At 32.0% G+C, this 27,083-nt stretch overlaps 2 protein-coding genes across 3 annotated transcripts; one reads left to right on the top strand and one right to left on the bottom strand.

The window, feature by feature from the left end:
• The first annotated feature begins 2,228 nt into the window (after positions 1-2,228).
• Positions 2,229-15,513, top strand: LOC132722862 (outer dynein arm-docking complex subunit 4-like). Of its 2 annotated transcripts, none has more exons than XM_060707446.1 (11): positions 2,229-2,432; positions 3,013-3,166; positions 4,038-4,102; positions 6,597-6,762; positions 7,361-7,570; positions 8,014-8,221; positions 10,035-10,121; positions 10,591-10,787; positions 11,823-11,891; positions 12,317-12,523; positions 14,395-15,513. In XM_060707446.1, exons 1-11 carry the CDS (start codon positions 2,244-2,246, stop codon positions 14,562-14,564), a joined length of 1,722 nt encoding a protein of 573 aa, XP_060563429.1. In that variant the 5' UTR covers positions 2,229-2,243; the 3' UTR covers positions 14,565-15,513. The 2 variants fall into 2 exon arrangements, with proteins under 2 accessions (XP_060563429.1, XP_060563428.1); XM_060707445.1 differs by having other exon boundaries at positions 3,013-3,340.
• Positions 15,514-17,114: 1,601 nt separating this feature from the next.
• LOC132722861 (uncharacterized) lies at positions 17,115-26,509 on the bottom strand. Its single transcript, XM_060707444.1, has 6 exons — positions 26,309-26,509; positions 22,613-22,738; positions 21,816-21,942; positions 21,250-21,332; positions 17,758-17,952; positions 17,115-17,244 (listed from the first exon to the last, which is right to left on the bottom strand). The coding sequence occupies exons 1-5, from the start codon at positions 26,481-26,483 to the stop codon at positions 17,765-17,767; spliced, it is 699 nt and encodes a 232-aa protein (XP_060563427.1). The 5' UTR covers positions 26,484-26,509; the 3' UTR covers positions 17,115-17,244; positions 17,758-17,764.
• Between the last annotated feature and the right edge of the window lie 574 nt (positions 26,510-27,083).

Raw genomic sequence — 27,083 nt, 5'->3', positions numbered from 1 at the left:
AGATGCGACTACAACATGTCTAATTCATCTTTTTTTAGTGAGCTGGTAATTTTTATCGTTTTCTTTTCAGAATAACAAAAAACGTTTAGGAATTATATCTATTCTTCAAAAATGTGGACTTAATTAACAGAAAATTTCTTGCATTTTTTTTAATGAATTTATTTTTAGTCTTATATTATCTTGTTGCATTAATCAAGGACTTTATTTGCCATTTAAAGAATTGCTATACTTTTAATATAGAAGAAACCTGTCAAGCAATTTTAGCATGTCACATTGTTGCTACATGTAGTTGCTGAAAAATTCCAAACGTGCACATTTCCATTCAGTGTTTTGATTTATTGCATGCATGTTCTAGACAGAAACTTTTATAGACCTATAATCATATAAGACATTGGCTATATGACTAGATGTTCTTTTTTATTATAATTATTATTCTTTATTTGAATATTTGCCTAAACAGGTACAGATGAAACTTTTATTTTATATTTTTTTCTTAAATAAGGTTAAGAAACAACTTTTGCAAGGTGTTGATGACCAGAAATCCACATACTGTGTGCAATAATTTGAATAAATTATGTTTTAGTTCAAATTGACCTACTAACATTGGGCATCCTAAATTCCACCCTGTCCTAGAGTCAATACTACATCTATTGATGTCCCAAAGTCATGGGAGATACATGTATATACCCTTTAATAAAAAAATAGCAACAAAACATTTGGATTTTTTCAAACATAAAAGTAAATCTAATGTATTGAAAAAATTTCTTCAACATAGAAGATCAAATTGATATAACTTACACTGAAAAATACTCACACCATTTGGGATACATTTATTTTATGTCTTTGATTCATTTAATACACACACAACAGAAGACACAACTTAGTGAATTCAGTGTTTTAAATCTTTATAAATAACTTATTCATACACTAGAAATACCCTCCAAGTTTTTTTTTACCATAGTCATGTATTAATAAACACAATTGAGTCAATGGTAAAAGTCAATAGAGTATTGATATACTGAACATGAAATAAATTCACACCATCAGAAAGATACTGTATAGTTAACAAGGGACAGCACTGGTATTACATGTACAATAATTTCTGAAGTTAATAACTTATAGAACACAAAAATTGCTTATTTAGCTTATTAATAATCTCTTTAAACATACATGTTTAGATTAAATTGCTATGGCAAATTTAAATTAGCGTTTTTAATCATATACATGTATGTACTTGTAACTATAATATAATTATATTATGTAGCCATATAAATAATAATAATAATAAATACCACATTTATATAGCGCCCTTTTCATTAAAATGTTCAAAGGCGCTTTACATCAATCATATATGTCTAAAACAATATAAATGAACAGGATTATGAACATTAAAAATATTTTGCATTAACTAATTAAAAGTATAAATTATGGAATTATTTTTACATATTAATACAATATAACCTAAAGATCCTTAAAACTCACTTTACAATATTATTGTCATACATTAAAATTGTCTTCAATATATAAATGTGTAAGAAATAATGTGCCTTTTAACATAAACTCATAAATAAATATTAAAAGCTACTTTAAATGCATATTGATGATTTTCATTGTTTTGTTGTCATACTTTACAACAGAAAATATATGAACGATTGATAAAAGAATGAATACAGCGACATCAGACTAAAAGAATATTGAACCTAACGAACCTGGATAGCATGAGTACTGCTACACCAAGGTCCAGTACCGAGGGAGTCAGATACCTCCCCACAGCGCATGCAGACCCCCAGGATAAATACCATATTATACATGTAAAAAGAGATAAAATACCTGAAAGAGAAAATAATGTTAAGTTTTTCACACTTTTATTCATAACTTGATGTTATTCAAAAGGCAACATGTTTAAAAAAAGAAAATGTTAAAGGGCTGGATTGAAAATTAATTTTGCCCCCCCCCCAAAAATGACTATAATTACTGAGAAACATTTTTTTCCATCTATTCTTTTTAATATAGACATAACAATCCTAAACAAATCTCTCAGTCTTGCCTCTTGACTAAATGCACTAAGTGTTGATATGTCTTTGGATCTATTATAAAACATTTTGATCAAAACTTTTAATGTTTAGAAACTTGTTTCTTAAGTGACATTACTAATAACTGCAATTATACAAGGCTGATCCGTTCAGTTGAAATAAGCAATCAAAACACACATCTATTTGGGACATAGGGGGACAAGGTTATATATGGTCATTTTCCTACCATTCTTGTTTTCACACAGTTTTTGTCTATTTAATTTGAAGGCACTGGAGTTGACTGCAGGAGAGAAGAATTGTCTTGTAGCACGATCAAAATGTCACCTACAGCTTGGAGATATGCTCAGTGCCCTCAGTGATGCTGAAGCCTCGCTAGAAGATGACAAAGATTATCACAAGGTACATTTATATAATTATCTTTTGTTTCTACTATACTTGTAATAAAAAATTGTATAAAAGATTTGCCCTGCTTGGACTATGGAACAGTCCATTTAAATATTAAGGGAGCTCAGTAATAAATACAAAATTTGTTTTTAGACTGCACGCTCTGTACTGGTGGTAGAGGCTAATTAATTTTGATTCTAGCAAGTTAAGGGTTAAATGTATATTTGTGAAGAGCAATGTAAATCTGCTTAATGATTTCAAATCATAAGCAGAAAAAATGTATTTACCGTACACAACTTCAGTTCATAAAATACTAGCCTGTGGGTCATGTCCTTCATATTAATTGAATGCGGGATTGATAAATATTACTGTTTCATTATTTTATTTTGTAGTCAGTATACACGTGATTCACAAGCTGATTTTTTGTATGGCTCTTCTAGATCGATCTGTATCGTAAAATGTATTGTCTTGCAAACTAGCAATATGCAACCCTAATTGTTTAAGTTTTTTAATTTGTTGTTAAGAGTATAAATGATTTAAATCTTAAAAACTTCAACATCTTTATTTTAGATATTGTTTTATTAAAATATTTCAGGGAATATACCAAAAAGCACAGGCATTGTACTACCAAGGAGACTTTGAGATGGCACTTGTATTTTACCATAGAGGTCATAAACTGCGACCAGAGTTACAAGAATTCAGACTGGGTATCCAGAAAGCACAGGAAGCTATAGACAACAGTGTTGGTTGTAAGTCTACCAAGACAGTGTTCCCTAACATAACTGACTTTAGACCTCCTGTTAAGAAACGACAGCGAGTTGTTTGCAGGAGAACTGGTTGGAGTCTAGATAAAGTGTTGTCCTATAAACCTTCCCTTTCTACCTTTCCTCCTTCTGTCTCTAACATGAAATCTTCTAATAAAGGTAAATACTTCTGTCTTACTCTAACACTGTCTTCTCCTTTACAGGTAAAACTCTCTTACTCATACAAATTGACTTCTAAATAGGAAAATACTGGTTGAAAAATATCTATGTATCTCTTCTGACTTTTTCTGTACCTTAATTCCCATGTCAGCCTTATATAATGTTTGCATTAAATTTTCCTGATTTATATATTTATAAGATTCACAACTCTATGCACAAGAAATACAAAACTTTACACTTTAATAGTTTTAATGTTTATATTTTATTGCAATATTATGAACTTAATATTTTAAAGTAATGAGTAAACATTATTTTTTTTTAAAGTAGAATTATTGAGTAACTGGGGTGATTTAAACTGAAAATTTAAGGTGATAATTTTATTTCAATTTCAAAAATCATGTGTGACAGAAGAAATTAAAACAATTGCTATAAACTAAATTTGTATACAACACAGAACATACTCTTTATTCTGTCAAGTACACCATGAAACAAAAAAGCTATATTTAAGGTTGACAAAGCTTTAAATGGTGTACAAGTTTTAAAAAGGAAAAAACATTACTTATTCAGAATTTATGGTCAGATTTTATTGTAAACCTTAGACTTTTTTTTGGCAAAGTGTCAGAGAATTGAAGCTTCAAATTTTATATCAATGTTTTATTGTATAAAATAATGATTTATAATGTTTTTGTAATTACAGCACCAGAAACTGTTAAACTCACAACAGAGGGAGATTTGTCATACTTTGACCAGTTACTTGATGATGTAAGTTTAAGTTATAGTATTTCAATAATATAATTATTATTTTAAATATACCCCTAGAACATTAGCATCCATATTAGCAAGGTTATTCTACCAGCACAGTGCATGTCTCTTAAACTGTTGATAGTTTTTCCTATTAATTAATTTTTGTCCAAATGTGGTATTCTTGTTAAGAAGTTGAATTTTGATGCTACCTACCCTTTTAACCCTTTATATAGAGGATATTTATTTGTTTTGTATGTAAGATTGAAATATATTTCACTGAGTGAAAACTATATGCAATATTTTTACGAGTGGCATAGCCATGAGTGAAAATAGAATAGCTGGTGTTCAAGAATGAAATTTTCAACCCTATATGTAAAACAAATAAATTTTCTTTTTATTTCATGCTTTTAAAGTGATTTTATGTATTTTTTACTGATTTTACCGAGTAACGTCTCGCATTCTCCTTTATGACGTCATCACATCATGACGTCACATCATCAATTTTAAAATATAGTTCTGTTAAATTTCTCTAATTTTGTTACATTTTTTAACATGATGTATGATGACATTGAATTTCTTTTCCTAAAGAAGCAAAGCTTACATATGACTTCATTTATTTCTGCCTGTTATAATCCCCCGCCGAAATATTTCGGCGGAGGATATAGAAATAGTCTCCGTCCGTCCGTCCGTCCTTCCGTCCGACATTTTTGTCCGGAGCATATCTCTAAAAGTATTTGAGTTATCAACTTGAAACTTCATAGGTGGATAGACCTCATTGAGGAGGAGTGCAGTGCACAAGAATGATAACTCTACCTTGCATGATTTTTGAGTTATTGCCCTTTGTTATTTTTCAAAATTGATTTTTGTCCAGAGCATAACTCCAAAAGCCTATGAGATATTAACATGAAACTTCATAGGTGCATAGATCTCACTCAGGAGGTGTGCAGTGCACAAGAATGATAACTCTACCTTTCATAATTTTTGAGTTATTGCCCTTTGTTATTTTTCATACCTAATTTTTCACCTGAGTGGAGCATAACTCAAAAAGTGTTTGAGATATCAGCATGAAATGCCATAGATGGATAGATCTTATTGAGGAGGAATGTTGTGCACAAGAATGATAACTCTTCCCTATACAATTTTTGAGTTATTGCCCTTTGTTTTTTTTCATGCTATTTTGTCCAGAGCTTATCTGAAAAAGTATTTGAGGTATCAACTTGAAACTTCATAGGTGGATGGATCTCATTGAGGAGGAGTGCAGTGCACAAGAATGATAACTACCCTGCATAATTTTTGAGTTATTGCCCTTTGTTATTTTTCATTCTATTTTGTCCAGACTTTATCTCAAAAAGTATTTGAGGTATCAACTTGAAACTTCATAGGTGGATGGATCTCATTGAGGAGGAGTGCAGTGCACAAGAATGATAACTATACCTTTCATAATTTTTGAGTTATTGCCCTTTGTTATTTTTCATACCTAATTTTTCACCTGAGTTGAGCATAACTCAAAAAGTGTTTGAGATATCAACATGAAATGTCATAGGTGGATAGATCTTATTGAGGAGGAATGTTGTGCGCAAGAATGATAACTCTTCCCTATACAATTTTTGAGTTATTGCCCTTTGTTTTTTTTCATGCTATTTTGTCCAGAGCTTATCTGAAAAAGTATTTGAGGTATCAACTTGAAACTTCAAAGATGGATGGATCTCATTGAGGAGGAGTGCAGTGCTTAAGAATGATAACTCTACCCTGCATTATTTTTGAGTTATTGCCCTTTGTTATTTTTCAAAATTAATTTTGTCCAGAAGCATAACTCAAAAAGCCTTTGAGATATCAAAATGAAACTTCATAGGTGCATAGATCTCACTCAGGAGGTGTGCACTGCACAAGAATGATAACTCTACCTTTTATAATTGTTGTGTTATTGCCCTTTGTTCTTTTTCATACTTAATTTTTCAATTCAATTTTTTTCTCAAAAAGTATTTGAGGTATCAACTTGAAACTTCATAGGTGGATAGATTTTACTGAGGAGGGATGCAGCACACAAGAATGATAACCTACCCTGCATTATTTTTCAGTAATTGCCCTTTGTTATTTTCAGCCATCAGTATTCACATAGGTTTCAAATCTGTAATCACTATAGCCATCAGTTTTCATTACCAAAAGACCTCTTAAAATGGAATTATTCCGCTCTACTACATATACATTCTTCCAATGAGCAAACACATTCGGCGGGGGATGGCCATGTTGACATGGCTCTTGTTCCATTTAGTTATGGTATTCTTTTCATTCGCATTCAGATATAGTCCGGCTACAGTGAAAATTATATTTTATAAATTTCACTAGTGTTTTATCAGAATATAATCTTCTGATATATTACCATTAAACACTGGAAAGCATGAAATAAACTTGATATCTCTGAATTAAAAAAACTAGTATCTCGCTTTCTCTGTACTAAAACTAGTATCTTGGTATCTCAATCCTAAAATTTATTTCTATTTCTATTTTCCAGAAAAAAATCAAACGTAAAACAAATACATATGGTAGACAAGCAACTCAACAACTTAATAAATCAACAACACAACGGGTACCTGTAGGCAGTGAGAAAACTATAAAACAACTTCTAGGTGAACTGTATGGTGATAGACAATATCTAGAAAAACTCCTCAAAGAAACAGGTATTGAAGATGCAATATACTTAAAATTGATAAAACTTTCAATATTAAATAAAAGGGAGACTAATAATACACAATATCATCTGGAAGTGTACCCTGAGTTGTCTCCCTTTATTCTTCACACCACAGCACACACTTGTATAGCTTAGATTTGAACTGAAAAAAAAAGTGATTAATGAAAATGTATATTATTAGTATAGTTTATTGGTATTTCACATATAAATGTTTGTTCTTGAATTAGGTTAAGTTTTGTATGAATAATGTTCCTTGAACTGCTGGAACTGTATGTGACAGCCTTTTCCATCTGCACAGAGGCAGACCAGCTCACATATTCTTGCAGTCTAACCAGGCTTTATACTTTTGATAACTCATTCTTTGTTTTTCTTGATATTGAAAACTCTTCAATTTTGTATTTGATTATTTTGTATTTAATAATTTTGCATTTGATATTATAAACTCTTTGATTTTGTATTTTGATATTGAAAACTCTAACATTGAATGGACTTCCAAATTAAAAACAGGACTAATCCTTGACAAAAAATTCATCTGATTAAGGATGAGACCGATACCTAAAGATATTTGCGTAACAAAATTTTTACAGATCCAAAATCTGAAATGGGTAAAACAATATCTACATTGGTGAATGATGGTCTATCATACCTGGACACACGGTCAGATTTCTGGAGACAACAGAAACCAATGTATGCACGCAGACATGACCGACTGATGCAGAGAAGGAAACGTGAATCTGCCTCTCACAAACTCTCACCTAATGATTATATCTTGAAGGAACTCGAAAGAATTGATCAAGGTATGTTTGTACAAAATCTAAGTTTATATTTGATGATAGGGCTTGCTTTCTTTGCTCACTGATATTTTTAATATGCAGACTGCTTTTCATATAAAGATGTATTATTAGCTTGCAATAGTCAGAAAAAAACAATCATAATAGTAAAACTAATGTATGAAGACAATGGGAACAAACAGGGGGGATTGTGGCAGCATAGCCGAGTGGTTAAGGGCTTCAGACTTGTAATTTACTTGTAATTTAAGGGTTGCTGACTGTGTGTATTTCAAGGGAACAGATTTCAGACTGTATCAAAAACCATATAGCTTTTAATCAAAACTTCTCATAAAAAGCTTATAGCTTCCAACATAATAAAAACTTGACACAAAAAACTAAACAGGGGTATTAATACAGCATGACAGTTTTGTTAAAGGTTAATCAATGTAATATTTTTCTGTAAATTTCAGCCCAGGTTGAAGGTCGTTACCAGGAAGCATTGAAGAGATCGCAGAAATGTTTATCTACTGTACAAGGGTTCTCGGAGGATGACGTACCTAACAAAGTGGAGGTTGTGGCTAACATACATAGTTGTATTGGTAATGCCCACCTTGAGTTGGGAGCTTATGACAAAGCTCTAGATAGTCACCAGACAGACTTAAACCTCGGAGAGAGAAAGTTAGTCTATATACACATGATTGTTTCTCTGTTGCTTAATTTTTGAAATCTCTATACTTCTAGATGCTTGTGTTGAAAAAAAAATTATTATGATTTTACTTTTGGTACTGTAGAGTATATCTCACCCACCTGCAACCTGTACCCCATCTAATTCTTTTCTTTAACATATTTTATGAACTTTTTTAAATTAATACCTGCTTTAATATCTGCCATATATTTGCTTTGTGTGAAAGAAAGTGTTTTGCATTATTGATACATTAATCTTTTCTCTGAAATGCCTTTATTTTGTGATTTCCTCACATAAACATACATGTTAATAAATATTAAAATGATGTTCCATTAGCCTTAATTTATTAAAACAATTGAAAACTTTATCAACATGATTTTTATGAATAAGATAAACAATAGATACAAATAATAGAATATATATGGTAATTTATCTCCAGTGTAACCCAAGAGTATTTTAATTCATTTGTCAAATCTTATATAAATGTTGCTTTAAGATGCTTCTGAATCAGTGCCAAAGCCTAAAAGTTATTTTTTTTTCAGTTTTGTATTTGATAATATATATGTATAATCAGTTCAATGAAAACAAACACTAATTTTAGCTTTTAACTTTTTGTCTCCTTAGAAAAACTGGACATTTATAAAGTAACAAATGACTCAACATTCTTTTAACTATATGCTAGACAGAATGTGATGTTAACATGGAAATAAAAAACTTTGTCAAACAAAATAATTGCTACATGAATACAGCAATATAAGTACTGGGATCCTACATATTACCAGACAAAATATGATGTTTTTTCGTTGTAACTTTTATTTAAAATAATAGAAAAGAATGTAATTTTACCCAAATAATTGTGAGTTCTTAATATATGTAAACATTCCTTTATCAAACATAAAGTTAAATTTTTGACTGTAGAAATGTGTTTTTGAAGTAGGGCATTAAAAGAGGAAAAAAATCGTGCAGACAACTCAATTTACTGGACATTGTGTTTCAAAATATTTTGCAGTGTTAAATTGAAATTAAGCAAGGAAACTACGACTATTGAATGGCTATGTTAATATACTGGAAAAAACCAGTATGTCACTAAAATAGACACGGCAGCCATGCTTGTTACAAAGAGGCCAATCTAGGAGTGTAATTGAAATAAACACTATTAACTCAATTAACGTATTGATTCTTCATGATCTTTAAAAGTATGACACATTTTGATATTCAAACGGAATTCTGTTCTTTCTCATACAGTTTCCTTTTGATCATCATGTGGCATGTTGTAAAAGCCATAAAGTCTATTATTTGTACATTTCATGTAGAGTTTCCTCCCATGTGCGTAACCTGTTCCCTTATATGTTTTTTAATTTGCATTTCTTTGTAGAAGACAACAACAAGATATTGTCTCCTGAGTAAACTTTGAGAAGAATTAAAAGTAAAATCTATTTAAAATAAGTTAAATAACCGATTAAGGGCCTCAATATTTCGGAAATGCGCAGAACAGATTATTACCCTGCATGATCAGGTCATGGAATAACTAGTAAACAAAAGGGTATGTTACTAAATAAAGAACTGAATCAACAATATTTGCCTGAGAGTGGTTTTGTTGTTATTTGCTTTGCAGTAGAAAGTGTGTGTGTACGATTCAGACCGGAAGATTTTTTAATTGAAGCAAGAAAATAAAGCCTTATTTGACTGGAATAGATTTTGTCCGGTAAACTGATTGTCCGGTAAACATGTAGGACCCCAGTAAAATATGGATCTACACACAAGTGTTTTTTTTTTATTAATATAAATGTATAAATATATTTACAGTGATATGACAGAAGCAGTATCTAGAGGTTTGGACAATATTGGCCGTGTTTATGCCAGAAAGGGAGCATTTGCTAAAGCTATTGAAGTGTAAGTCAAACTTACTGTTATATTTATTGCTTGTTCACTGGCAGTGTTCCTTGAAAATATTTAGCCTTTTAAAATTCAGTTCCAAACAAAGATCTATTTTATGTACATAAAGAATCAATTTAAAAAAATATATATATTTGATATTAATTATAATTCAGTTTGATTGTCTTATTGTACTTAAATATTTTTTTAGAGTCAGGTCAATCAGTAAATGTAACCTGACTGAACTATATACATGTACAGGCAACTACACTATATAAGGTTATTGCTCAGTACTTTTTTTTCACAAGTTTGTTTCTAAAAATATTTTGGTTCTTCTGGAGGCATGCAGCTTTAAATATCCAGGAAAAATTTCAAGAATAATATTACATTTAGCTAGTGATAATGAATGGAAGTCAGTTATACAAATTTAGTAATGTTAGGGTTGAAAATACTTTAATAATTTGTTAATTTATGTATTTACACACAGATGGGAACGTAAGTTACCTATGAGTAAGTCACCGCTGGAGAGCACGTGGTTGTACCACGAGATAGGCCGCTGTTATCTGGAACTTGATAAGTATACCGAGGCTAAGAGTAATGGTGAACAGTCAGAGACTGCAGCTCTAGAAGCCGAGGACCAGATGTGGCAGTTACAGGCCCTTGTCCTAACTGCCCAGGCAGAAGGTTAGATCACTTATCATTATTCTTGGGTAATGGTTTAAATGAAGCAATACTGAAAGAAGGATAAAATTGTGTACCCTAAACCTGTTGGTGGCAACTGAATATACTTATGCCTGAAATAATGCACGGAAGGGCACCTGACGTCTTCCTCCACCAGTAAAGCTGGAATGTCGCGATATGACCTATACTGTGTCAATGTGAAGTAAAACCCAAAACAAACAAAAAAATACCTATGCCACCAGTGCGGACCTAGACCAGCCAGCATATGTGTGCCCCATCTGTTACGTGTTTGCAATTCAGTCAATACTTATTTTAAAATTCTCGTTAAATAATTATGATATATGACTTTGCCAAGATTAAAAAATACACAAGTCCATTAATATATTTAGTGTCAGGTAAAGGCTTAAGTATTGCCCGTATGTTTTATTCAGAAGCATACAAGTTAATTAATGTTGTGTCTTACCTTTTATTCAAACCAGACAAATTGATAATAATTGTTTAATAGTAATAATACTTGTGTAATTTTGAATAAAGTACTTACAGAATGAAATATAATATAAACATAAACATATTTTCTGTAAAGTCAATCTATTATTGTTAATGGTTTTATAAAATTTAACTGTTGTGTTATTTATTAAGATATATATAAAGTAGATTTTCTACATTAATTTTTACCACTTGCCCCTCACCGCTGTGGGTTCGAATCCCAACAGGGACTTTGGATTCTTTCATGTGAGGCTATCCAGCTAGCTTACGGAACATCGGTGGTTTTACTCAGGTGCCTGTTTGTGCCTGAAATAATGCACAGAAGGGCACCTGAGGTCTTCCTCCACCAGTAAAAGCTGGAACGTCGCAATATGACCTATACTGTGTCGATGTGACGTAAAACCCAAAATAAACTAACAGTAATTTTTCTTTGAGATCAAATATGTAGTATTTACATAAAAATGAAGTTGAAGAAAATGAAAAATGTTTGTTAAAAAATTGTTTTTTAGACTGAACAAGTTTTATATTTATAATTGATTGTAATATTTTCAGTAAAACTTGGTCAGTTAACAGCAGCAGCAGCAACCTTTGAAAAAGCTTCAGAGCTAGCAAAATCACAAGGTAAACATTGTGTACATGTCTTTGTTTAAACCATAAAATAGAGAAGAAAAAAATGAATGGGGGATTTTGATAAGTGAAAATCAAGCAAAAATTTGACTCAGGACACTCGCCAACCTTGAAAACTAGTAACATGCAAACCGTGTCTAATGTGTGCATTATTTTGTCAAAATTTTGTGTTTCCCTGTGATAAATAAAATCTTGGATCTGCCTGTAAGTTTCAGCATGTGTATTATGCACCATGGGTTTTGGTTGTGGATTTATTCAGTATTTCTAGAGTTATTGTCCAAATACATTTGACCTGGAGTCAGTAGATTGACAAAAAAGTGGAATCTGGGACCAACTGTGTCCTATGGACACATTTTTTGTTTTATGACAAAAGCAGGTTTTCTACACTGAATGAGCATATCTAGCTTTACCTGTTTCAGGAGATAAATCTGCAGAGTCTGCCATAAAGAAAGCTATTGATGAAATAAACAGTAAGATTGTAGCTGATGGTATACAACCTGCCCGTGAAGAGACAGAGAATAAAGATGAAAATGAAAATGCTGCTGATGCTGATAAAACAGCAGAGAAAACAGATGATGTAGCCGAGGAGAAGCCAGCTGAAACTATAGAAACTGGTAACAAACAAGGTAAATCTTGAAACTGTAGAAACTGCTATCAAACAATGTAAAACTTGAAAACTGTAGAAACTGGTAACAAGCAAAGTGATTTTTGAAATTGAGGAAACTGGTATCAAACAAGGTAAATCTTGAAATTGAGGAAACTGGTAACAAACAAGGTAAATCTTGAAACTAAAGAAACTGGTAATAAGCAAGGTAAATCTTGAAACTGTGGAAACTTGGTAGCAAACAAGGTAAATCTTGAAACTGTAGAAACTGGTAACAAACAAGGTAAATCTTGAAACTAAAGAAACTGGTAATAAACAAGGTAAATCTTGAAACTAAAGAAACTGGTAACAAACAAGGTAAATCTTGAAACTGTAGAAACTGGTAACAAACAAGGTAAATCTTGAAACTGTAGAAACTGGTAACAAACAAGGTAAATCTTGAAACTGTAGAAACTGGTAACAAACAAGGTAAATCTTGAAACTGTAGAAACTGGTAACAAACAAGGTACATCTTGAAACTGTAGAAACTGGTAACAAACAAGGTACATCTTGAAACTGTAGAAACTGGTAACAAACAAGGTAAATCTTGAAACTGTAGAAACTGGTAACAAACAAGGTAAATCTTGAAATTGAAGAAACTGGTAACAAACAAGGTAAATCTTGAAATTGAAGAAACTGGTAACAAGCAAGGTACATCTTGTAACAAACAAGGCAAATCTTTAATCTTTAGAAACTAGTAACACACAAGGCAAATCTTTAATCTGTAGAAACTGTAGAAACTGGTAATAAACAGGGTAAATCTTGAAGGCTTTGTATACAAGCTGTGATTTTATATTGTGTGGTATGTTCCACCAAAAAAAGCTTCCCTGACTCAAGGTAAATCAGCAGTTGGTAATTACAGAGGAAGGCAGCTGAGTCGTCTTTTGGCGGTAAAGTTAGAGAATCAACATGTTTTATTTACAGTGTTACACAGTGTTAGAAATAACAGAAATAAAAAGGGCAAAGCAGCTCATCATAGCAGAATATGAATATACAATTTTGTGGGCAACACCTTGTAAATCTCTAAATTATGAAACTCTGTGAAAGTATCAATGACTTTAATAGGCTTTACATTATTCCCATATTAAACAGACAGGGCATTCTTAAGTGCATTTTTATGTGATATATGCACATAATAATAAAAAAAGAATGCTAACATGTCATATCAAGTCAAATGATGTATGGAATTAAATACTTCAATCTCTGTTTAAAGTAGATTAACATATTTGAAACAATTCTCTTTTTAATTAGCATACAAGGAATAGAAATTTATTTTTCTTTTGGAATTTAATCTATAGAGAATATCAGATGAGTGGATTTAATACTAAATTTATCGAACATGTTCAATAAAGTCATATTGTGCGAGCCTCTATATTTTTACACTTCTGACCTGCGGTTGATATGATGAAATAATGCACGCTAACTCTAATAAATGGACAGTTCCTCAGGTGATTCAATTAGTTCAAAGCTATTTTGACATTTTTTACAAGGATCAGATTATTAGATCTATAAAATAGGCAAGTTTGCACCTTCAACTCAACACATTTTGATTCATGAAATAAAGTTTTTACACTCAAAGGTCTAGAAAATGAGCCTTGTCATGAAAAAACCAACATAGTGGGTTTGCAACCAGCATGTATTCAGACCTGCCTGCGCATCCGCACAGTTTGACCAGGATCCATGCTGTTCGCTAATCAACCCTATTACAAGTAGAGAAAATGATAGCAAACAGCATGGATCCTGATCAGACTGCACGGATGCCCAGGCTGGTCTGGATCCATGATGGTCGCAAACCAATTATGTTGGTTTTGTCATGACGCGGCTCAAATTATTAATTGCATGTGTAAATTTCAGAAGAATCATCAAGTAATAAAGTATCACCAAAGACCACACCTAAAGTTACACCACGTGACAATAAAGATACTTCTAGTGAGAAACCTGAAGATAAAGCTGACACTACAGCAGAAAATACTGACACACAACAAGATAAAAAAGAAGAAGAAGATGCTAGATCTGATATTTAAATGATGGGAGTTTTACTCGCCTGAAAAAAATCAAATTAATAAACAAATCAAAAAAATGCTTATAAGGTCATACCATGTCAGTGAATGTGTGATCTCTTTAAAGAAATACCTGTCAACATTAACTAGCTAAATTAATGTTTTTCATTCTAAAGTATTCAGTATTTTGATTATTTTTAGGTCAAGTTTGGACTTTTAAAGAACTTTTGAATTTATTTTTTGAATAGCTGAAATTTTTAAAATAGCAGATGCTTGAGGAGGTACAGCGTATTTTCTTTTTTCAATTATTCTGCATTTAGATTTAATTTTATCACTTGAAAATTCAAAAAGAAATATTCCTTTAACTGTTAATGCCTGTTGAAGAAATACATTTACTATCTTAAGATAGTTTAAGTAAGTTTAATATACAGTGTAATACTTATGGAAGAAATTTGGTTGAAAATTTCCCCAAGTTAATGTAATCAAAATTGACTTTAAGAAAAATAGATAATAATTTTTGAGATAACTATTGTGAGAAAAAGGCTGTGAAATATTTTAGCTAATGAGGGTGTTTTGTTTAGATTGATTTATAAATCCAGCTATTTGACAATTATTCCACCTGTAATGTGTTAAGTTATTTTGTTAATGTATTAATCTTGTCAAAAACTGGAGATTATCTTTTGCCAACCATTGTTTTACTGCCAACTGTAACATTCTTGCCAAAGTACATGTATCATTTTTTTCAGTATCATTTCTAACACTAATTTTTGAAATGCAAGGGGTACAACTGTGAACAGCATAATTTTTCAATATTTTAGAATTTGCTCCCTTGGATCTTTTGATATTTATGAAGTCAACATTTAAATTTTAATTAGATAATTTATCAAAATGAATGGTTAATTTCTATCAGATATAATATATATTTATACTAAATGCTGTTTTAGAAAAGAAATGCATAAAAAAGAAAAATGTGTCACACTTTGTATTTCTTATCACACCTCAGGTGATATTTTCTATGATTTAGAAGTGTAGCTGTGTATTTATATGATATGGGCTCGTTATATGTATCATTTATATAATACCTGAAATCCCAAACAGTTGACTTATTCCAGTACAGTGCTAGTTAAAGTAATGATTTAAAACAAATAAAACTGGGATGGTTTGTTCAAGAAATTACCACAGGCTTTTATTTACATTGATGTCAAATTATACACTAGTTATTCATTTAAAGTAGCTAAGGATCGAACACACAACCTACGTCAGTCAGCAGTATCAACGAACCATTGTGCTATTTGCTCAGTTGCCAATTTTGGTTAAGAACAATTTTATAACGGTATTTAATAAAAGCTTTTTATAAATGGTTGGGATGAAATTTTTTTTTTAAACATAGGAAGGAACCAACTCCATTATGTGTAATTCTGCATGAGAAAATATAATTAAATATCTGCATACATCATATGTTGAAAATGTATTAAAATTTGGAACTTTTTACAGAATTATATTTCGAAAAGTAAACGCTGGCGTAATGATTTCTATTTTTTGATGATAATTTTTTTTTTTGCCACAAATAAGGCAGCAATTAGTCATCTTTGAAGTACATTTGGCCCAGTACACATTATGATTATTACGAGGTCAATCTGGTCATGTTTTCGCATTAATGTTTCTAGAAAAAAACAAGTTTGGGGCACTTAAATTTGTAGGTTAAAGAGGACAAAGTTTTCTTTTTTATATGACATTGTCATGATAATAAATTATAGAGATCTACCGTGTGCACTTTTATATACAGTGTACATAGATAGAAGTAGTTGTGTTACAGGGCACGTGCCACCTTGCATACATAAATAATGACTGATCTCGGAAACAAGTGTTTCGCAAGGTGAGAAATGAATGTTAAATAAGCGCTGTCATGAAAAAAACCAACATAATGGGTTTGCGACCGGCATGGATCCAGACCAGCCTGCCGATCCGCGCCGTCTGATCAGGATTCATGCTATTCGCTTACAAACCCTATAACAAGTAGAGAAAATGATAGATAGCGAACAGCAAGGATCCTGATCAGACTGCGCGGATGCGCAGGCCCTTCTGGATCCATGCTGGTCGCAAACCCATTATGTTGGTTTTCTCATGACGCGGCTCAAATGTCACTGTATAGTAAAATCACTTAATTCAGTACTTTCCTCGTAATTGACTACAAATAACTCCGGCTTTACCTCCTAGTTATCTCCCCCTTCCTTTACTTTGTTGCTTGTCATAATAATGTAGGGGTCCGTACTCTCAGTGCCGGAAAGAGCGGGTGGGCATAGGATACACACACTGATAATAATTTACCAGCATAATGCCAAACGACGTCTATACATTATATCTTGTTAAGTGTGAACATATTCAAGCTGAAATATTCGTCAAGTTCTTGCAAGTTATATCAATCAAATTCAAACCTGCTTCCTTAAACCAGCAAGTACAAGTGTCCTCACATGAGGTCTTGTAATCGTTACCTGCGTAAAGCTCGAACCTTCATTCTCTAGGTTGATACTGAGCTACCACTTTGACATCGCTACATAGAATCTTGTAAACACATAATTTGCAATGTTTTATTTTCAAACGAAATAATGGATAAATTGACGTAATTATAGTGTAAGTGATCTTTATTTTTTACTTTCAATTCAACATCTGATTCATTATAGACATCAATGTTCATCTTGTTTACCTGAAGAAAAGAAAAGTTAACGATGATATAATATAGAAAATCTGATACTACACCCTAGTTCACCACACACATACAGTCTTGCAATTAGTAAAAAAGCACATGTAAATTCCATCAAATAAATATGACTGAAACTAGTTCAACCCTATGCTTTGTTGAAAACTGTAACTAACTACCAGTGATATTACTGGATCTTCATTACTAATATTAACTTAAAAGATTATCTATGACGTTTGTTTTTCTGGTATCATTTGAAGTGATTATATTTCGTTACATATTTTAACATATTGTAATGGCAGATTTATAAAGAATTTCTATCACTCAACTTGTCATATTGTTAAAAAGATTGTCACTTGCTGCCGTGGTAACATTTTAATGTGGTCAATATTCGTTTTGATTGATATTGGATGTTTAAAATGTTTTGGCAACCGAATTGTTTAATACTCGTACAATGTAGGAACCAACAACTTTTAAACTTTATGTAAAATGCAAAGCAAATAACACAAACACACGTACTGTATTTTTAACAGTTCATAGAATCTTTCTCCCAGATTCCAACTGTTGATGTACCAACTTGTTTGCCCATTTTGTCCTGGCAGTAACACACAGATCCCGAACATCCCACTGATGCATAGTTACCGTTCTTGTCACAGTAAAACATTTTACCAATTAGACCGGTCTGCTGGTATGCATATTGATCCCTCGCACATTCTGTAACGACATTTAGACATCGTTAACCGTAAGTCTACAGGTGACAACACATTCTACAAATGCAGACCAAGATCTGTGGGGGCGTCTGTGGCCGAGTGGTTAAGGTCGTTGACTTCAAATCACTTGCCCCTCACCGCTGTGGGTTCGAATCCCGACAGGGACTTTGGATTCTTTCATGTGAGGAAGCTATCCAGCTAGCTTACGGAACGTCGGTGGTTCTACTCAGGTGCCCGTTCGTGCCTGAAATAATGTACGGAAGGGCACCTGAGGTATTCCTCAGCTGGATTGACAGCGATAATCTAGTATTGACAGGGATAATCGAATATTGACAGGGATAATCGAGCATTGACAAGGATTATCGAGTATTGACAGGGATAATCGAGTTTTGACAGGGATAATCGATAATATTGACAGGTATAATCGAGTTTTGACGGGGATAATCGATTATTGACAGGGATAATCGATTATTTACAGATATAATCGAGTATTGACGTAGATAATCGAGTATTGACAGGGATAATCGAGTATTTACAGGGATTATCGAGTATTGACAGGGATAATCGAGTATTGATAAGGAAAATCGAGTATTGACAGAGATAAAAGAGTATTGACAGGGATAATCAAGTATTGGCAGGAATAATCGAGTATTGACGGTGATAATCGAGTATTGGCGGGGATAATTGAGTATTGACGGGGATAATCAAGTATTGACAGGGATAATCGAGTATTGACAGGGATATTCGAGTATTGACGGGTATAATTGATTATTGACAGGGATTATCGAGTATTGACAGGGATTATCGAGTATTGACAGGGATAATCGAGCGCAGGCTGGTCTGTATCCATGCTGGTCGCAAACCCATTATGTTTGTTCTTCATTTTATTGAGTTTTGACTGAGATAAACGAGTATTGACAGGGATAATCAAGTATTGGCAGGGATAATCGAGTATTGACGGTGATAATCGAGTATTGGCGGGGATAATTGAGTATTATCTGAGCACAAGTACCTGTATATTATGAACGGCTCAATTCCATATCTTTAGATGCCAAGTTCTTCAAACCAAGGTGGACGGTAGGTTAATTTTCCCTTGCAATATTTTCAAGCGGTTTTTATTTTATATAACGAAAAGTGGGGACCTTTTGTAAAGGGCAAAGTGCGCATGCACTATGATAGCAAGTGAAGTTTATAGTGTACGGTGATAGACTATCAATAAATTTCTTTATTAATAATTATTGTAATTTTATTCCATATACATAATTTACGACCGGTTTCATCATGGTAACGTCTAGTTATTACTGTTTTATTACATGAGATGCAGTAAAAAAACAATTATGCCTACTTCAAAAGTCAGTAAGAGGTGAACCGGCATATAAAATCAACAGTGCAGCTGAACCGATATTTCCGTATTTTATAATGCAATCTGGCAATCATAAAACGGAAGCTATACGGCCGATCACGCGCATGTCAAGTGAATGAAGTTATCGCTGACACAGGCGTTCAACGTGTAACACATATAAGCATTATGTAAGACATTATAAAACTTTTTTGCCCATGTTTTATACACATTTGTCTAAAAAAAATGTTGGGTATATAAATATTAAATATATTAAAAATTTTTGCAAATCGAACAAAAATATCTTCAAAGGATCTTGCATCGTCGGATACCCACGGCCGAACCATTAACATTTGTTGCATGATATGTAACATGTTTATTAATCGTGGGTATCCGACGATGAGAATCTTGTTGAACTGAATAACCGAATTTTTTTTCTTCTCCGGACTACGGAGTTACATACCTTGTCTCTTTTAATATATACCGACATTTGTTTCAATTATTTTTTAATACATGATATGTGTTGTAAACATGGAAAATATGGTTCTATAATGGTATGCTTATATGTGTCTCACACCGAACACCTGTGAACGGGCGATCACCAGGTGTGGCTGTAGCTCAATCTGACTAAATTAAGCTCCTAATTCAAGAAATAACTTGAAAGCACTTTATGCCTCAGAAAGCGAATAAATTTAATTTCATTTAATAAAACAGTCAAAAATAAATTTTATAACGTTTACATAATAGTATAAGAGCATAGTTGATTCTTATTATTTGAAGAAAAAGTAGTGCTGAATGTGAAAATATTGATAGAAAAGAAGCAAATTGTTAACAAAGTAGTATTTTGACTGCCATACAAAATACTCTTTCAGAATGCATGTACATGTACTTATTGCAAAAAAGAACAGAAAGAAAAGATTGTTCAGGTGATTGTCCAGTGACTTTTCGAAATTATAATGGGACATAAATAATAATAATAATAATAATAATAATAATAATAATAATAATAATAATAATAATAATAATAATAATAATAATAATATTAAATAATAAAAGAAAAAAAATGGTAAAAAATGAAAAAAAGATAGAATCCTTTCTGAGGTATAATGGACCTTTAATTAGATCTGAACTTGAGTCGGCAGTAGCTAGAAATAAAAATAAAACAATTGATATTAGAAACCTACTGTCAATCATGAAATAAAGTTTTAGATAAAGGTCAAACTAATCTGTTAACAGTAAAGCCCCTGCAGAACGAGTACCTTTTTATTAAAGCAATAGTATAAATTCTTCTTATTTATGTATGGCTACATAACAAAATCAAACCTCTCCCCAGCAAAACTTTAAACTTTTCACTTACAACCAAGTTCATTGTCTTCATTCAGAGATTGTTGTGTAGTTCAAAAATATCATAGTTTGAAAAACATTAACTTTAATGAACAGGGACAGGCTTTGACAAACGTTTACATTTTTTTTTGAATATGAACGCGCATTTATCTATAATACACGCCTGTGAAAAGATGCCATAACCCTGCTGATTATGAATACGACAGTTCATGCCACATAAAGAATAGTTCGCGTTATAAAAATTACATATTCGGCAGTTAATGTCAGTAAACGAAATACTTCACTTAATAATAATACAAACGGCAGTTCATTTCGATTCAAAATGTAGTTCGTGAAATAATACGAAAGACAGTATATGGCTGTTAAAGAAATATGTCGCTGAATTATAATCTATAAGGCAGTTCTTGTTAATTAAAGAAATAGTTTGCGTCATAATACATTTACCGGTTCTATAGTTTGTCAAAGAATCGAAATAGTTCGAACAATATTGAATATGACAGTTCATGTCAGTTAAAGAAATAGTTCGAGTAATAATGCATATGGCAGTTCACGTCAGCTAAAAAATAGCTTGCGACAGTTCATATCACCTAAAGAAATAATTCGCGTAATAATACATACGGCAGTCCATGTGATCTCCAGTTTCCCATCTGTTCACCATGTAACCGCTAATCATCGAACCGTCAGAGGTGACACAATATGCTCTATAAAACATTGTAAATTACTGTTTATAAGCATGACTTCAATATTTCAAGACAATAGATATAATCAATTATTATTTTATTATTTTCAGAGAAAATGTATGTATGAATTCCCAAATCTGCGATAAATCAGAGATCAAAAGATATAATTATGTAATGTAACGTGTAGCAATATTCATTCACATGAATTCTTTTATCTTTTGATCATATACGGGCATGTATCTAAACATATCGTTCTTTCTGCACTGTAAACATAAACAAAATATTTTTCTGTGTAACTATAGCTTAATATAATACAAAGTAACATAGATAGAAGTTGTTATAACATTTTTAAAGTAAAATGTGGCTTTTTAGTATGTCCGTATGCTCAATTCTCAATATAGATTCAATACGTGGATGTATCATCCAAGCAGTTTATTCTTAGTGTTGCGCAGTTGCAGAATACTATTTATGAATATAAAAGGTATTAATGAAAAATTAACTTACTGAGAGCCAGCAAACTGCATTCCTTCATATGTACCATCGACCTCACAGTGGGGCTTCTCAAGTCCGAGCAACATGGGTTGTGCTGTAAGTCTAGCATTCACTGCCGCCAACTTATCGGCGCACGTGGCTGAAAAAGTTTTGTTTTAAAATATGTTAAGTTGATTAAGCGTTGAAATTTAAAAAAACCCACCACAAATTACATTATATAATCTTACAAATTTCTGTGACATGTTTTACATATGAAATCATAGAAAGGAAGATAATTATGTTGATAATGCACATTTACAGTACATACGTTCACAATTGCCATACACCGCTTTGGAGTTTTATATTTTTTACGATTTTGTTTTGCTCATGAATTTTTGTTTTCTTAACCATAACGCATAGCTATTTAATGAATTTATAAGTGAATTTCAGAAATGCTTGTTTACACGCATTAATTAATATTGAATTAACATAGATAAAAATCTAAATATATATGGGACATTGCACATCAAGTACGTTCAGTGTAAAGAACGTGGTTTTATATGGAATAATTCAAAATATTTTTTTGAAATAATGTAGTGCAAACTTCATTAAGAACACTTAAAACGCAACGTTTTAAGAACACCGACTGACGTTACGACGTCATGCCAAGCCCGCATACGCTATCAATTGTGTATGTCACATGTTTTATTTTACATAGTTCAAAATAGCTTTCGTAAAGCCTGAGGTATAAGATTTTCTGCAGAATGCAAAAGTCTGCGGGAATTCCGGGTTGACCTCACATACATATATATACCTCACATTAAACTTACCAACGTCTCTCTTTACGTTCATACGTTGACACGTGCTAGTTTTAGAGTCACAGAAGAGGCCATCAGCGCACTGTGTTGTTGATGGGACACCAAGGAATAAAGTACTCATGCACTTTTCACCTTCCGCTGTAAGTAAATATAATAAATACGTCCGTAAGTCGTACTATATCAAAGCTTTTCATCACATGTCCGTGCTTGTCAGTTGTAGCACAGCTTTGATGTATTGTCAATTAGCGTTATTGAGGTAACAAAACGTCACTTTCAATTGTTAAGTGCAAAATGATATATGTAGGTAACACTGAACAATGACACGAATGTCTATGTCTCTTATTACATATAATACAGGGTTGAGTTCATGAATTTTTCGGACTGTTTTCAGTTTGACTTCCTGTAAAATTAACAGCGAAGGACTGAATATAACAATATTTTTCATTGGTCGTTATAAAATAAAATGTAAAGGATATATATAGTTCAAACAAATTCTAAGACAAATTGAAAGGGTTATTTCTTACCATTCTAAGATAACATTTTAAGGATAGCTCTAAAATAAAATGTAAGGGATAGTTTTGCCACTATTTAAAAAAAAAATGTAAAGGATAGTTCTAAAATAAAAATTTAGATATATATGTATATGATTACAAAATTTATAACAAGCAAAAGGGACACCTGAAATAGAAATTAACCTACTTTGAAAAATCATCAATATCAATATGCTATTATTTAATTTCAATGTTTACAAAACAGGCATTTTCTTAGCTACAAGAAATAATTATTATGCCATTGTTATGCAAGCATTATTTGGTATTTAAAACTTAGAAATAACATAATTTTGCATGTCCCACCGAGTATCTTTTTTAAAGATACTTTTTGTTATAATTATCTTTATATTATAATTAGTGCTCGCCAATTTTTTTAAACCAATCACCGACGAGGATTTTTCAAATTTTCAGGTTTCAAATCCTAATAGAACAGATATTATATAAACTGGACGTTTTATATTATAAAACGCAAGTGGGCGGAGCACTAAGCCGGTTAGAGTGCATATTGAATGTTCTTCGTAAATAAGAAAGCTACAGTCGCTTCGCAAGCTCCGCTCCTTTTTAGCTTTCTTATTTACGAAGAACACCCAATATGCACTCTAACCTATACTTATTAATGTACTTTAAAAATCTCAAATATAACTTAATGTTTTTATTTTTGAATATGATGATATTTTATATAAATCATTTCTAACACGTGAGAACCGGGCATAAAGTGCACTTCATTTAAAAAAAAAGACATGCCGTTCATTAATTATGTATAGTTTATTATGGGGAAACAAATCCGTGAAAATTACAGTTGAGCGTGGTGCGCGTTTATAACTTGTGTGTTCCTAAATGTGACATTCAGTTTGTCCATGTGATGAATTACAACAATTAAGTGTATAACCTATGTGTCTTCTTTTTAGGTCAAAACGCAGACGACAGCCATCTTATCTGTTGTACAGATTATTTTATGTTCCGCTCATCAAAGTACATTGTACTGGCAATGTAATTTTCACGGACTTGTTTCCCCATAATCAACTTAAAAACTTGCTCAAAGGTATTTTGCCTTCCACACAATGATTTACGACGGCCCAAATGACCTTCTTGTAGGACAATCCGTATCATGGCTGCAGTCCATTCGTTATTTTTATTAGAATAATTGGCCAAAATGTCTTAAATTTCCAAGCTCAAGAATGGAAATATCACATTTTAATAACTTTAAATGACTTGCACATTTGACAAAAATGGTCAAAGGAGGAATTGTAAAATTATATCATGTTTTAGCTCGTTATATTTTTTTTTGTGTTTTAACATTTAAGACACATTATGCCTCAGACATCCTTATTTATTTCAATTCTTTAGAAATGTCAAACATGTGTTTAAAATGTTTTAATAATGGATTTAGAGCATTATAGATGTTAAACAAATGAGAAAATTTAAGGCAGTTATGTGATATTAAATTGAAGTAAAAAGAAAACAAAATTTTTCCCCAAATAAATTTCCCCAATGCAAAAGAGGCAAATGTTAATTATTTTATACAAATGAAAGAAATGTTTTTGGAAACTGTAACAAAAACCAAAAATAAAAAGGTTTTGAGAAATAAAAATGAAAACATATCAGACAAAAATTGGGCCTTTAACCCAGATTTATAACATTTTAAGTTTAACCCAGTCAGCCTTTTTGTTGTCTAAATGGTAAAAAATGTTAAGGCCAATTGTTTTTTTTACGAAATCCCTATTTTGATGGACTGTTCTAAATTAAAAACATTCCACTCAATACAGGACTGGAGCAGTACCTCTAGACGCTTGCAATAAATAGACAAATATCGTGTTTTATTTTTCGCCGATTCTTACATTTTTACATAATTATAATACATAACTTGGTGTGAAAAGATGAATAAGACCTTTTAAAGTTCATTCCGTTGGTTGAAAAGGCAAGATTTTAGCATTTTATCAATCAAGCGCCTTGTCTGGTATATACCGGAATACGGTATTTAGTGTGGTGCTCCAATCCTTTTTTTAGTCTCACTTAATGTGTCAGGTTATATATCTGGTTGTTAAAGTGGTTCTATAATTCCATACTTTGACCTAATGATGTGTAAGGACAATGTTCTGATAAGGAAAGATCATGTTTTAACCTACTAGAGCTATGTGTGGCAATGATTTTATCTCTACCGAACAATAAATTCATTTTGATTAAACAAATTTATGGTATTCGCGCAATTTATCGCCTATTTATTAAGTCGTAGTCAAAATTTAAGTACTGTATATAGGAATTTGATCTTTACTTTTACGTAAATATTCAATACATCTTCTATTGCTAACCGTTTTAACCATCTAATAACATAATAAAAATTTGATATTCACGTGTCCCAAAATATCCTACATCAATAAAATGTTGTCGGGAGTTTTGGAACCACATTTTATGATGAATCAAGTAGTATTAACAACTAAAATATGCTCACATGTTGATCAGGGGATTTTTTTCATCCTTAATTTATAGTTAACTTCTACAAAATATATCATAAACAGGTTTTATGATTTTACGTATTGACTATTTTTTCTTAAGGTTATCATAAAACAGTGGCATGATTCTCCTAAATTTCACATCATGCAAAAAATAATAATATCCACTTAAATGTACAGGAACTAGGTGGAAGCCAGCAAAAAAAGGACGATTGATAGTCATTTCTAATTGAAGAACTTAATGGAATTATACTTCTAAATGTTATAATGATGTGCGGTCCAAAATACCCGATGGTTCACCTCTCCTGGGACCGAAAATGATTATCCTATGCAATCATTATATTGACAGGTCAGCCATCATTATAGAGACAGGTCAGCCATGTAAATTCATCAGGCTCTGTACTGTTTTCAGACTAACTTAATTTTCATCTGATTATGTACAGTTCCATCAATGAAAGTGCAGAACGCCAATTAAGAAATTTACAAAGAAAGTATTAACCTATAAAATATCTTTATACTATTAATCACAAAATGAAGATTTAAAGCGTCTATTTTTAAGGAATTTGTGTTCGAATCGTCCGTGGAATCGAATCCCTTTACCCTCGTTCTTTAATATCATCCATGTCTCATAGATAGCACTTCTAAAGTAATGTTCAGTAATAAATGCTTCTACAATTATAATCCAGAAAAAAAGTTATTATACATACCTAACTCAGTGATACAGGCATCACAACAGCCACAGAACCCCCCGTTTGTCTTGATTGTACCCCCACAGCTTTCAGCAGTAACGGCTGCACATCTTACCATCTGGCACGCATTTGGTGGGCATACTATGGCATGGGCCGCCGCCACCAACACAGATAAACATAAAAACTTCAACATTTCTCTCAGAGTAGTTTACAAATAACCCAAGTCTGAAAATCAGCAGACTTTTATCAGGCAACTTTTAAAGCAGCTTGGTGACAGATGTTCCTTAAAAGGAGAAACATTTATTTTAATCAGAAATCAGTGTTTTTGCGAATATTTAGAGGCATAGGTATGGGCATAAAAATTTGAATCTTTAATGTTACGTCATGGTACGTTTCCAAACGTCATCATTCGTCACACACTTCCATAACGCTTCAGAAAGACAATTGATAGATCTTTACTGTAAAATAAGTGAAAAACCGTGACAAGAGAAGTAACTGTTTGACGTCATTTGGTAAACTGACGTCACATCTGACGTCATATTGCGGAAATATTACACAACAGTGAGGTTCTCAGTGAGGCTGAGGTCCGTACAATGATTTGGGCTGACCTTAAGGTCATTATAATGCTATGACGCCCGAAGTACTGTGTGATATTTCTCATATATGTATATTATACCGCGCTCTACTTGAACATTTAATAGTAGAAGAAACGAGGAAGAATCATAATTATTGTTAAAAGACCATTGCCCTAATCTGACAGAGGCTAGCATTATATGATTTAATTGAATACATT

This window comes from Ruditapes philippinarum, unplaced genomic scaffold, assembly GCF_026571515.1.
Source record: "Ruditapes philippinarum isolate M1 unplaced genomic scaffold, ASM2657151v2 ctg490_1_1_1_1, whole genome shotgun sequence".
Classification (NCBI taxonomy): Eukaryota; Metazoa; Mollusca; class Bivalvia; order Venerida; family Veneridae; genus Ruditapes; species Ruditapes philippinarum.
This window is presented reverse-complemented; position numbering and strand designations above follow the sequence as displayed.